Raw genomic sequence first — 15,047 nt, 5'->3', positions numbered from 1 at the left:
ACTAGCAGAGGGAAACAGAAAAGAAAATAATGAGTGCATAATGTGTTCAAGGTGGGTGCACAGCAGAGGGAGGGAATATTTGATTCTACATGGAGATTAAGAAAATACTTCAAAGAGAAGATTTGGGGGAACCAAGATCAGACATTCTGATTGGGTTTATGGTGTTTTCTATATTTGAAATCTGTAGAGCATAGAAAAGAATCTCCCAGAGTTTTTAATATATAGATGATTGATTCACATGGGATGAATTTGTTTCTGAGTATTATGTGTCTGTGCAGTAGAACCAGCTACTACTGTGGCTCTACTCTTTTTAGATTTTCTTTCTGGAATGAAAGCCATAAATTGGAAGCATCATCAAATTATTTTACAAAACTAAGTACTTCATGGATATTTAGAAATGAAAGACACTTGGTGCTCATAGGTTTTTGAGTGAAAAAATTGATTTAGAAAAACATAAATCATAAAACTAGTAGGCAGTACCTCTTTCCTCCCCTGCAGTGTTGTAAATTGTATCCTTCCTGATCTAACTCCTCCTGAAATTCTTTGTAGAACCTAAGTTGTCAGAGGTGGCTACGTGAGATTTTGTGGTTCAGGAAGGAGTATATTTGGAATTACATATATAGTCTTTTAAGCGGACACCAGTTTAAACACAGATCTCTGAAGATGAAATGTAAAATGTAAAGTACTTGGGTTACCTCTCTTTCAAGGGTTAATTAAGCCTAATATTGCAAAAAATGAACATGAGCATTAAGTTATGATAATAACACAGACTTCCTCTAAAAATAATTAATATATATTAATGTTGTACTTGAGTTCTAAAGATAATCTGAGGGGACAAGATTAAATTTGCTTTGAAAATACTTGTATGAGAGTATAGAAGAAGGTTGGGATATAAAGAGAGAAAATCAGTGACTTAGTAGCCATAGCTGACAATAATCTCATGCAATCTTGATTTAGTCCACAGAGATCAATTATTTTTGAAGGTTAAAAATAAAACCCTTTCATATCAGTATAATAAAATGACTTTGACTTTTTTTAACTATTTGGCTTTATGAAAAACATCTAAGTTGCAAGTGGATAACTAGCATGGAGGGGGCCTGACAATATAATTATTTCTCGAAGTAATGGTTCTGTACAAAGTGCTATATGTATGTAGATTTTCCATCCCACCTTTTGGGAAATGAACCTTGAATCACTTATTTCAAGCATGTAGAAGAATAAAACCACAAAACTCTCTAACCTAAGAATTAAAAAATGATTGCGGCTTTTGAAATCAAAATGTTTATTTTGTAAGTTTGAATTTTGTTCATAAAGATGATGCTTTCCTTCTATAGAAGGTTATTCTGTACATTTGATAGCATGAACTGTAATGATATTGGACACAGTCCTTAAAATAAATTAAAAGCCCTGTTTAACTTCTGTGTTAACTTAAGAAAAATAGAATACAGTAAAAAAAAAAATACATTTGAACATGACAGTGAATGTACACTCATAAACTTTTGAAATGAGTATTTTTATAAGTTTTAGAAAATAGATGCATAAAACTAGATTTGTTTCATTGATAGACATCTTTCCAATAGTGTCTTACGCATATTAAATGTGTGGAAACAAAACCAAGACAAAAGAAAATGGAATACATTTCAAATATATTCAGACCTGTAGTGAAAACGACTTCCATTTTTCAAACTTTATAATTATCATAATGTTTACTTTATAGTCATTACCTGTTTTCTAAATATTAAGAAACTTCTTTGTATTTTAACATCTTTTTAATAAATCAGCTAATCATATAAAGAATGCCCATTTCACTTCTCTGAGTTTTCTGTTCCTGAAAAAAACATTATTACTTAATATTACTTTCTTTCTCTATAAAAATCAAATCAAAATAACTTTGTATCTTACTCAAGAGATGTTTGCTGATGCTGCCCTCCTGTGAACATAAATTATTTTCTGTTCTGATTGATTTTCCCCCTTTTCCCTATTTTTCAACTCTTACCCACATATGAAAAATAAGTTTGGATTAATGTGTAATGTTTTCCCCCAAGTGTTAGCATCCATTTAACTATTACTTTTAAATCCATGTGTTTTAGTCCACTGAACACATCTTGATGTGTATGCTTGTCTTTATATACTTTCTAGTGATGCCTCTTCTCAGCTAAATGAGCCTCCTTTGTCTTTGACTAAAAGCAGACCTTTAAAATTTTAATGAGAGATGATTCCAGGATAATGAATGCAACCACAAACTCTCTCTCTCTGGCTTTTCTTCCTACTCCTTTCAAACTCTCTCTCTGGCTTTTCTTCCTTCTCCTTTTGACCACCTGAAACTTTCAAATTGAGGAGATTATAAATAACACCAATTCTAAGTTTTTGAAATCAAACCTCAAAGTTGGGATCCAAAGTAACAAAACTAAACCTCATGTCTAGCTTGGTTAGTTTTTTAGACATTCTACTTCCCCTCTCCCCATTTCACAAGTGAAATATATATAACCATTAGTATTAATACATCTATTTTAAAAATATTGTTATAGATTTAGACATGTTTAAATAGGAATTTAGCCATTATTAGAATTTGGAAGACAAACTGTCTCTTATCTTAGTTTTGCTGGTGGCTTTGGACGATTCCTTTTTGTCATATGTCAGAAGTCAGATGGGGACATTGCATCATAGAGAGTAGCTTTTACACCTTTCTACACCCTACTCTGGACCATCTCTGTACAGATGAAAGGAATTCTTGGTTAGTTAGTGCTGCCTGTGAGGCAGTGTGGTTTAGAGTTTGGATTCTTTCCAACCTTTACAGTTCGACTCTGAATCTTCCAGCAAATCTTCATGACATAGTTAAATCCCGGATGCTAAATTAACCCCAGAGCTCACTGAGGGAGGGTCCAGCCAATTCTCTTCATGTGGAAAGGGAACATAATCATTACTGCATGTTTCTCCATCATTAATTGCTTTTCTAACAGAGTAACGTCGCTGACTTGTTTGCTTGGTGGGTACTCTCTGAGTCCACTATTCTTTTGGCCATATTTGTCCGTGGTTGGCTAGTCTTCAGCTTTCTTCTTTATAGTTTTCTGCTTGCTTCTGAGGTTTTGAACTGTGTCATTCCATTTATGACCAGGAAACATAAGAGGTGTTAAGCAGAAAATAATTTAGTTTATTCCCTTGCTGCTGTGATATATGGAGCTCTGCCCACAAAGGGAAAATATGGTGTGACAAAATGGGTAGAGGCTTTTTCACTGCCCCTGCCAAACTCGTTGCATCTAATAATGACAGTGATGTATACCTCAGTGGCTACATCATTGCCAAGTGAGGATTTTGCCAAAATATACCACCTCAAAGGAGAAATAATATATGAAAGAGTTTTCAAAAGATACAATTACTGTTGTAGAAACCATCTCTTATTCTATGTTTATGTCTATAATGTATTAAAAATTGTTATACCATTAGAATAAAAAGCCCAACACCTTATGGCTCTTTTGGCTTTTGTAGAGCAGAACTTTACTGAGTACTTCATTTTTCACCCACCATATGAATACACCCCTGGTTTCTGTATTTGCATATGCCTCATTATATTCTTAAGCAATCTTTTTTTTTTTAATGTCACCTTGGGAAGAACAAAATATAAGCAGTAAATCTCTTTGTTACGATTTGGATTAAATGTGCTAAAGACTGACTGACGATTCCTTTCTTCTGCCTTTTGACTATAATACCAGAGTGTGCTTAGGTGATTTAAAAATGCAAATACACGTACTGCTGTTTCACTGTGTAGGGTTGACTGCCTTAAAAGCCAGATTCGAGAGAACCAGCTTAGGCAGAAGATTTTTAGATTAAATCCTCTATAAATGCATGTCCATTTAGAAGCTAAATTAACAAAACTCTCCTCATCGACTTCCCAAGTTTTCTCTTGCATGCCATGGTAGCTAGAAAAGCCACTAGTCGTACAGTCAGCATCTTTGATATAAAGTTAGAAATAAAACTCACATGTACTTATTCTTCTACGTAGTGTCTCTCCTTGCAGTCAAAACAGAGCCTTTGAACAGCAGTGAAACCACAACCACGACTGGAGATGGAGCGCTTGACACTTTTACTGGGTCAGGTAAAGCCTTAAACTCGTGTGTTGTTCCGTACGCACTGGGGTCCACCTCATCCTGCTGGTGAATAAGCGAGAATTGGATTTTTATAAATTCAGCAATAAATTCACTTTTTGGAAAACTCATTGTCATAAAGTTATGCTTTTTTTAGAAATGATGTTTAGAATAGTTTTGCTGAATCTGCAGGTGACAGCAAAACAATCCCCTGACTTTCTTATTAGAAATAAGCAGAACTGAATTCTTTCATAATTATTTTATACAGTGCTTAATTTAATTTTAGGTTGTAATTGTTAACTTTGTTCCTTCAACTTACCCATTTAAATGACATCAAAACTGCCTTCTCTCCAACATTCGAGATGTAAAACTATCCATTTGATTCTTTCTAAATAACCTTGTTTCCTCTCTGGGTTTAAAAAAAAAAAACCTTCCTGTGTAAGCAGCTGAGTGACAGGTATTAAAGGTTAATGGGCTGCAGGAGAGCACATGCTGGTCGCATTAGAACCCAGCCTCTGAGAGCACGAATTTCGCTCAAATGCTTCAAAGAGAACAATAGCGTGTCTTTAAACATCAATCCTCTTTAAATATAAATACCTGATAACTCCCAGGTGGGCACAAGGACACGCAATAAGTTGACTTAAAGATTTTTTTTCGTTACTATATTTCGTTTGGTTGATTATCTGGTGAAAGGCCGTTTTTTTTTTTAACCTGAGGAGGAATTTGTATAGCAGAAAGATGAACATTAAACCCAGAAAACTATTTGTGAGAATTAAATCTTGGTTCTGTTATTCTACTCTAATATATTTTATACTTATTCATGTTCTCATATACAAGGATTTTGTGTGGGTATGCTTCTCATGTAAAAAGAGCTGAAGTAAATCCTTGACTATAATGTCATTATAGCATATATTTGATTTTTATAGATACAGATGATCCCGTTTCATTGGTTCACACTGACTGGAAGCAGCTGCCATGTATTCACTTAAATATTAGTACTCCAAACAGAAAGATATAATAATTTATACACTTTGTATAGAGAAGCATGTGTCCTAATTCACCTCCTTTCTAGCAATTCTCTCGCCTCTTAGCAGATAAATAGGCACCAACTTACCCTAGCATTTATATTACTTACCATAAGTGTTGTAAACCTTCTGCAAAGTAAATGCATATATGAACACAGTTTTTAAGGATAGGAATGAAATTAAGTGATCGCTGATATACTTAAATAGTACACTACAAGTTAATGAAAGCTGAATGAAAAGATTATGGGATGTTAGCTCCAGAAGGAATTTCAGAGATCTGTGATGATCCGTTTTATAGGCAAGAATATGGAGGCACAGAGAAGTTAAAGGTGGTTAAGCCCATACAGTCAAGGCCTCACAGGTGGTCACTGGTATAAATGATTCTAGAATAATGTCCTGGTCAGTCCAACAGTCTTTTCTTTAATACCCCACTGGAAAAGATAAAGATGGAAAAAGAAACAGGTGTGAACTGTCAAGCTGTCTGGAATTTACTCATATTATATTTACAAATAGTTTCCCAGTTTTTTTTTTAAGAATTATCTATGGCTGTGCTGTCCAGAAAAATAGCCACTGGCCATATGTGGCTATATAAGTCTAAATTAAATACTATTTGGTAAAGCAAACATCTTTTATCTAGTCACATTAATTACATTTTAAGTGTTTAAGAGTTGTATGTGGGGTTTTTTAGTGGCTACCATAATGGACAACTCAGATATAGAACATTTCCAATGCCATGGACCAAGTTCAATTAGACAGAGTGCTTTAGGTCAGGGATTCTCAACAGCACCACTATTAAAAACTTGGCTAATTTTTTTTTATTGTAGGAGAGCTGTCCTCTGCACTGTAAGGTGTTTAGCAGCATCCCTGGCATCTATCCCAAGTTAACAGTAGCTTTCCTCAGCTGTGACAACCAAAGATGTCTTCTAGCATTTTAAATGTTCCCTGGCAGGCAAAATTTCCACCCATTCCCCAACTTCATTTCCCACCTCTCATCCCATTGAGAGTCACTAGTCTAAGGTGTTACAGTAATAAGGGTAAAACCTTAAAATTGCTTGACACCACCCTATGAGAATCTGATAATATTCATTAAAAATGTGTTTTAATTAATTTTCAGGACATTTAGAAGACAAGCACTTTTGCTAACTTTTGTATGCAGAAATGATGGAGTATAATGAGTTGAGTGCTTTGCATACATCTCTTGATTAATTAAATGACAACAGGGAATAAAAGGAAGGTCTCCTAAATTTGTACATGGGATTCCAGAAATCATACTGGAAAGATTAGGCTGCTCTGTGTAGAAACAGTCTTTACTTTGATCAGCATAATCTCAGCTCACTTTAATCCAATTTTGTTGTTGTTTTCAATTATCTGCAGATTTATTAGTTAGAATAAAATATATACAGCTTCGTTAGAAGCATAAACTTTCTAAGTTTTATGTAAACATAGTTTTCTGAGTCAAAGGTTTTGTTTTCTACCTAGAAAATGAACATATAGACATTGATATGAAATTTTAAAGGTTGAGCCTCTATACTGTTATGGGTACATTATTCTAATGATATTTAGATTCATTCATTAGAGGGAAGAAGCATCCTATATATTCAGATTTGTGTTCATATATGTGAGGCTTTTTTTCTGAAATAATTTTGTTCTTTGGCTAATTCAATAAAAGCTGAATGTTTCTTTTTATTATTTGATGTTTCTTTAGAAAAGCCTTGTGTTTAACAGTCTTGAGAATAGCTGATTAGTATAGTCTGAGTCTTGAGTGTACCACAATGAAGTTTTATAAATGAAACAAAAAATGTGGAATTGAGCCTTACTTAAGTATATTTCTGCTAAATAGGGTATAATTATTATGAATCAATGAATCAGACTGAATTTCCTGTGCAGTACACTGTTGCTATTATGTAGTGTATGTTTAGTGCCCATAGTGTGAGAGAAAAGGGCTGTTCTCATTGAGTTGATTTGAAAGTTTTAAACATTCTTTATGTTTTTAATAAATAAGTAGAAAATTAATGGTTCAGTGGTCCATGTGTTTTCAAATATACATAGCAAATTCACTTAAATTTGGTTGCTGAAAATATTTAGAACATAACACCTCTAATCATATTCAGTGATTGTCAAAATTGATTCATAATATTCTTGAAAATAAACTCTCTGCATTATTGCTATGAAAACTATAATATACTCTCCCTACTCAGAACTTACAGTCTAAATAGCATTTTAAATACATTAAATTCTATGTGTTTATGAAGCAATAGATCACAAGGGTACTTAATAGCATTTGGATATAGAAATATATCATGTTTCATAAAATAGTTAGCAACCTAAGCCTATTTGTCACTTTTACAATTCTAAAAGTTTAGCTCCAGAATTATTATGAACAACTTAGAAAAGACATAGTACTTTGAAGTATAACTATGATTGATTAGACTAAACTAATTCCAGCACTGCATTGTATACTACTTTAATCTTTTTGAAAAGTGAATGAACAGCAGATGGCCTAATAAAGACACTCTGTGTGCTTGCCCAGTATGGATTGGCTCTGAAGGGACTGCCTTAACACTTTAGGGCCCATATATTTGCAGTACATCTGTCTTAGTCAAGGCAGATGGTTAAAGGAAAGAGAAACTTCCAAACTTTTGGATACATTCCAGTTTGGGACTGCATGTTTGGCTGAAATGTTAATAGGACCTGATTTTCACCTTTAAGTTCCTCTCAAAAAAGTACAATCTCTGATAGTTCAAAATATATTTATAAATATGACTGCTGCTGCTTCTTGCAGTTAGATTTTTTTTTAATGTTACATTGTCACCCATGCTTTCTGTGTATATTCCAATTATTATTAGAATTATTTGGACCCTGCATTTTTAACTACTCATCGGATTGGCAAAATGAAAGGAAAGAGAAAACGCTTTCATTTTACAACTTGAAAATGAAGGTTGAAACATCATATTTTTCTTAATTTTTATTATATTTCTATTAGAATAAATATGCAGGAAGAGCAATATATTTGGAATTTAAAACATAAAGTCTGCAAATTTAAAAATTTACCTTTATATCATGAAAGCTTAATTACCTATAGTCAAGGAGATCTATTCATAGCATATTAATATGTAAGAGCATGCTACGGATTTAAGAAAATGGAGGAATGATGAAGGGGAATGATTTGTGAAAAAAGTTCGTGTCATGCTCCTAGCACATACGTGAAACAGTTTAATTAGAAGAAAATGTTTAGGCATCTGTTTCTGTCTAGAAAATGAATGAATTTTCTGTTTAGAAAATGAATGAATTTTTTGAAACATATCTCTAACATAGTCATTTCTTGAAATAAGTTTTGCACACTCCAGTGAAATATATTTATAAAGCAACCTTTTTTTTTGCACTGGTTTTTGTGTCTTACAGTAATAACAAGTAGTGGCTATAGCCCCAGATCAGCGCATCAATATTCCCCACAGCTGTATCCTTCCAAGTAAGTGGTCAGTAGTCTTTCAGATTTGTTACAATAATTTTCCAGCATTATCTTGATTAATCATGTTTACACAATATAACAACTTTAAATCAGGATATATTTATGTATATAAATGTTATAGATAGGCAGTTGAATTGACAGATACTTGGATAGATTCATTGGATAGATTAGACATTAGGTAAATACCCTTCACAAGTCTAGGAATACCCTCACTTATATCTAGACAATTGCTTTAATTCTGGATATTTATATACTTTGAGGAAAGCATCAAGCTCAAACCAGAATACACAGATTTTTTAATGAAAATTCAAAAATGCTGACTAGTTTAAAGAAAATCTAAAAAGATTATATTTTATTCAAACATCAACACTTCATAATTTGTTCCATCATTATAATATTCTTATTGGATTTCAAGTTCTAATAAACATTTTTGAAAGATATGCACTATTGCTTTTATAACTAATGTAGTCAACTTTCTGAGCACAGTGGTAGAAATTTCAAGTTTAACTACATTGGGTGTATCTGAATTTGGTTGCCATCAACCAGATGTGTCAAGGTTTTGGATTCCTGATCATGTACAGTTAAAAGTTATTTTCCACAGCAGCTAGAGTGTTTCTCCTTAAGTATAGGCTAGAGATTGGATATCCATTTTGGGAACATTCTGTTAGATGTGGCATGATGAAGGGAATGGCATTCCATTTCTTTTCAGGAAGCTGCCTACTTTTTAATTTTTTTTAATTTTATTTATTTTTTAAGATTTCTAGTTCTCTGTAGAGAATTCTTGGTAGGGCCTTTAATGACTTTTGTAGTCATTACATAGCATTGGGTCATGCATGGTAACAGGAAATATGCTCATGAATGTACTAATTAATTGGCCTGGGCTTCACTTTCCTCATCTACATATCAGTTGGAATACTATTTCGAATGTAAGCAATATAGACCTGGAAGAGACTTTAGGTGTGATATCTAAACCAAAGTTTTCTTTTCACAGGTGAGGTGTAGACTTAGCGAGTTTAAATTATTTGTCCAAGGTAACTAGACTGGTTTGTAGCAGAGCCTGGGCTCCTGACATTCAGACTCTTGTCCTTTTCCATATTGTTAAAATGATATGTGGATAAAGAAGAGGATTACTTCCGGGCTATTATCAGGTTTCACTGAATCTAAGCTGTCTGAATTAATATGCAGTCTTTGTTGCCACAGTAATGCTATTTTTCTGATATTTAGGCCCTATCCACACATTCTTTCTACACCAGCAGCTCAAACAATGTCTGCCTATGCAGGCCAGACTCAGTATTCGGGGATGCAGCAGCCAGCCGTCTACACAGCGTACTCACAGACAGGACAGCCCTATAGCCTGCCCACTTACGGTATTTCACACCTTCTCTCTTCTTCTTTGGTTATAAGCATGTAATCCTGCTGGCTAGTAGTTGTATAGTCTAATATATTGATATGTTACAACTCAGAAGTAAGATCATTTTACTAACGAAATGGGTTGCACATGCGTTTTCCAAACAGATCTGGGCGTGATGTTACCAGGCATCAAGACAGAGGGCGGACTCTCACAAACTCAGTCGCCATTACAGAGTGGGTGCCTCAGTTACAGCCCAGGGTTTTCTACCCCACAGCCAGGCCAGACACCTTATTCTTACCAGATGCCAGGTAAGTACCACACAAGAAACATGTTATGTGAGAAAGAATTATTTGAATGAGACTCCTTGGCTTCAGACTAGGAATTTAAAGTCATGAGGACAGTTTTAAATCTTACCACTGCTCACACGAGGTCATCAGAAAAGACAAATAACTGGGAAGAAACATGATGAAAAGAGTTCAGTATACATCAAGAAACATGACCCATATCAAAGTTAAATATTTAAGTTTAAGTTGCATAAAATTGGCAGGAAACTAAGTCCAAGCAAAGCAACCTCCAAGCCAGTCGCCACGCTAGTCACATGTTTGGCATCTATTTAAGTGATTTCAAAGATTCATGACAAAACCCAGTATTTTCTTGTCAGGATTCCTTACATACGTAATGCTTTTTTGATTAAATTTAAAATTGAATTAGCACTTCTCTAAGTCCCATTTACTGTTGAATAATTGGAGATTTTTTTGTTCATTTCTAAAATACCTCTCCCCTGTTAATACTATATTTCTTGAATAGGAATATTTAGATAATTTGTACCTCCACCTTAAAAAATTTTTCTCCATGTACGATCATTATTTAATTTTTCTTTTTGTTTTTGTCTCCAATTAAAAATTATTTTTGAACATTGTGTAGTAGTTGCAGAAAATATTTTAGTGACATACTAAAAACATTAAAAGGTTATTTCCTATCTGTTATTTTTTTTCTATATGGTTAGTCATAGTTTGGGGGCTATATTAACATTATTTGAACCAACTAATATTGCCATTTTAGTTGACTGACTAAAATGAAATAATTACTTAGACCTTTTTGGCTGAAGTGACAGGTCTCTTTTTTCCTTATAATGGTAGATACATATATGCATACATGCCTCAACCACAATAAGCCACTGTGGGAAATGCCATAGAGACATATCCATTTATTCCCCAGAATACTTTCATATCGGATATTCCAGGCCATGTCAGTTTGTGTTGATTACCTAATACTATTGCTATTCAAGACACATTGACAAAACAAGTAATCAGCTGCCTCAATAGTCTTTTATTTTATTCCTTAACAAGTACATTCCATGAAAACATTTTTTTTTGAATCTGTAAATTGATAGTTCACTTGTTTTTGATCTAATTTTAAAAATAATTAAATAACTTTCAGACCTTGTCATAAAATTTTAGAAGATCGTCAAACCTTAGATGATTGCAGTATAAACAGTTCTCCCTTGGGTCTGAGCCCTAGCTCACAGCTTTTTTTGTTCTAAAGAAAGGACATAGAGGAACAAAAAGATGGGGAGCTGGAAGCATGAACTCTAAATGAATTCCATGTGTTTATTTCCTAAGCTAGCCCCAGCCAAATGTTTGAACTTGAGTAGTTTTTGTATGTTATGCAGTTGATATGACCACTGGAAAGTTCCAGTAGTTTCCTGGAAGTAGTCTCAGTATGGATAATATCTTATTCTTTGAGTACTTCTGTACGTGTAGACATTGGCCCTTGAAGGTTAGCCGAGTCCTTGGTAAGACTGTTCCCACAAGCTCCGGTTTACCTCTATAGACTTCTAAAGAAAAGACTTTACCTGTTGTCACAAGACAGAGCTAAGGACATTTTCCTTAGAAATCTCTCAATTTTAAATCTCACTGTCTCAACAACAAAATTTAATATATATTTCATTGAATTCTGCAAAGTGAAATATTTTTTATATTTTTCAAGACATATTTTTAAAATGCAATTTGTTCTTTACCTCTAGGTTCTAGCTTTGCACCATCATCTACTATTTATGCAAATAATTCAGTTTCCAATTCAACGAACTTCAGTGGTTCACAACAGGTATAGTAGCTTTTTGTGTTTATGCTTTTATATATATTTCAGATTTTTGAAGAATAGTATCAGGTTAGTAAGGTTTATGTATTTAAAATTAAGATGGCATTTCAGGGTAGTAAAAATTAGCTATCTGGAATTCTTTGGATTTGTGTAATTCTGGATGTTTCAGTTTTCCTGATTGCTAAAGATTTGCCCTTTAAACATTTAAGCCATGATTGTTTTAGTCATTTGACAGGAAATTACAGAATATATTGCATATTTTTCTATTATCTTAAACTATACTAAACATAATTTTATTTTTTCTTGATAAAACAGTTATTATGAAAATTCATAGGTTAAACTATAATCAGTAATCAATTATGATGTAGACTATAAAACACTCGGTCCAAAACCAAAGCATTTGTTCCTAAACAAAATGCCTCTCAAACTACTATTGGCTTTTATTTTTTAATTCTATGATTTTTTTTTGATAACTGTTAAATTCCTACTGTCCTGACAGCTGTAATTTTTTGCTTTTGTCACCCACTACACCTGCTCCTAGAATTCCTTAGTCCTCATAGTGATATTTGCTTAATATTTTTGTGTATTTTGAAACCTGCGATTGTTTTTAGAATCATGTTAGAATTATGTGTGGAACAAGTGTGGACGTGCCTGAACGAGTGAGTTAGCATGGAACGACATGAATTTGTGATATATTCAGAAAGTTTTGTCCTTATTTCCTGCTTCTCAGTCATGTTCAGAGTAGCTGAGGTAGAAGGGTAGCTGATTTCATGGGTAAGCAATACACTAACATAATCACTGGACTTCTGTGCATTCTAAAATATAAGTTACTGCATAAGTGTTTGCTCTTTGGATTTACTGAAGAAATTATATTAATTGCCTTCTCCTTTCGATTTTTATTAAGGTAACAAGAGGTAAAGAGGAAAATTTGATGATTAAACAGTGGAATAATGATATTTTTGACAGGATTAAACTGTATAGTTTGACATTAGTTTGAAAAATGGTTTCTTAAAACAGTAAACATCAAAGTCAGTATGCATATTTTATTATAAAAAATTGAGAATTTTTGATAATCCAGGTAGCTTAATTTCACTCGCTCATTTATTAATACACCAAACATTTACTGAGCACCTGTTAACCATTAGATTTTTTAACTGTGCTTTGGAGATTCGAAGTCGGTGTTCCCTGCTCTCTGGAAGGATACAATCCTCCTGAAGACACAGACATGAAAATAATATGGACACGGAGTGGAATATTTGGAATATAATAATAGAAATATACACTAGGCAGAGTGGTAGCATAAGGGGAAGACTGCTTTGTTCTTTGTTGGGAAGATTAAAAAAATGATTAATAAGGAGAAGAAAATTTATTGACAAACAGTTTTATATCACAAAATACATCCAGTACTAGCAGTATATTTAATTCAGTGGCCCCAATATAATGTGTAATCTGTATTTTGGACCATGGTCTGAAGACTAATTTATTCTTTTAGCAAATACTCACTGAGTGCCTATTAGATATTGGGAACTGGTCTGTATCCTGGGGAGCTGAAGGTAGGAGCAGGGTGAATGGAACCTGTTTCTTGCTTCAGGGAGCTTTCTACTGAGAAAAGCAGACAATAAACCAGTAAACACCTGAGTAAATATAGAATTGGAAAGCATGAAGGGGGAGAACAGGGTCCTATTAAAAATATTATGAGAAGGCTAATTTTGAGTAAGGGGGATTTTGTGGAAGGCTTCTCCATGCAAATGACATTTAGGCCAAGTCTTCCAAAAGTTAGGTGAAGAATGAGGGCAAGGGTGTTCAGGCATAGAAAGCAGCATGTATCACATCCCTGAGGGGTGAAAACCTTGGGGTGTCAGTGAACTCAAAGAAGGCTGGAATTTAGTTTGCACCTAAGGGGCAGATGGGGAAACATCCATTTATCTAGGTAGGCTGCGGTCTGCTCATGTAGGGCCCTGTGGCTTATAATAAGGAACTTCAATTCTATTCCAAGCCCAAAGGGAAGCTATTAAAGAATATTTTAGCAGGAGAATAGCATCATGTAATATATTTTTGAAAAATATTACTCTGGCTTCAGAGACTTTGGAAAAAGCCAAAAATGGAAAGGAGGAGAGCAGTTAGAAAACTGGTACCTTGGCTACAACAGGCAGTGAAGGTAGCTTGGACAAGGTGATAAGAGTGGAAATGAAGAGTAAGGGAAATCTTTGAGATATATTTGAGTGCAAAAAGATACTATAATCACTGGAAGCTGGTAGACTGGACCGTTCCAATGAGTAACTTCATCTTCCTCTCCAGGCACTGGCAGCCCAGTGGACAGCTTCCCACACAGATAGATGCTGGAGTCAGTCTCTCTGGCTTCCAGTTTGAGCCCTGAAACTTGCTGTCTCACCTTGGGCAAATCACTTTAAACATTCTGTGCCTTTATCCCATCCCTTTACTTCAGTGTAAAATAGAGATAGTAATAATACTGCATAGGAGGTTGTGAGATTTCAATGAGTAAATCTACTAAAGGCCTTAGAGGAGTGCCTGACAGAAAGTAAGCACTGTGTTAATATTTGTGATCCATGTTTTACTCTGAGAAAAATACGTTTCTAAGAATTTTGTCCAAATACTGCCAAGAGTTTTCTGGTTTTTTTTTTTTTTTTTTTTTTTAGTCTCAGGTAATAGTAGGGAACATCAGATCCTGAAATTAACAGACAAATAGAATTTTCATTTTCTGCCGTACTGCTTAACCCTTTCTTATGATACATATATTTGCTTATACATATATTTACGAACGCAGAGAATTTCCTCTTTTGGAAACCACATCAACCATGGATCTTTGTTTCCCTTAGAAATGTGCATTAGGGAATCTTCATCCTGACCAAGGATTTGTCATCACTGATAACAAGTGGGGCTAAAACATGTCAGATATATTAAACACCAATTCTTGCAACAAATACTTATTCCTTATCTTAATATGTAAAAGGATTTTGAAGGATTATTTACATCATTTTAAGATTATTAAAAAAAATTTT

At 33.9% G+C, this 15,047-nt stretch overlaps 1 protein-coding gene across 1 annotated transcript in view; it reads left to right on the top strand.

The window, feature by feature from the left end:
* Positions 1 to 4,023: 4,023 nt before the first annotated feature.
* The window catches only part of EYA4 (EYA transcriptional coactivator and phosphatase 4), a 59,162-nt gene continuing 48,138 nt past the window's right edge, over positions 4,024 to 15,047 (top strand). Inside the window, exons 1-5 of the mRNA XM_060114416.1 lie at positions 4,024 to 4,093; positions 8,510 to 8,576; positions 9,801 to 9,943; positions 10,113 to 10,235; positions 11,954 to 12,033. Coding sequence (XP_059970399.1) covers positions 9,841 to 9,943; positions 10,113 to 10,235; positions 11,954 to 12,033 — 306 coding nt within the window. The 5' untranslated portion in view covers positions 4,024 to 4,093; positions 8,510 to 8,576; positions 9,801 to 9,840. The remainder of the gene's footprint in view (positions 4,094 to 8,509; positions 8,577 to 9,800; positions 9,944 to 10,112; positions 10,236 to 11,953; positions 12,034 to 15,047) is intronic.

Source organism: Mesoplodon densirostris, chromosome 12 (genome assembly GCF_025265405.1).
Source record: "Mesoplodon densirostris isolate mMesDen1 chromosome 12, mMesDen1 primary haplotype, whole genome shotgun sequence".
Taxonomy (NCBI): Eukaryota; Metazoa; Chordata; class Mammalia; order Artiodactyla; family Ziphiidae; genus Mesoplodon; species Mesoplodon densirostris.
This window is presented reverse-complemented; position numbering and strand designations above follow the sequence as displayed.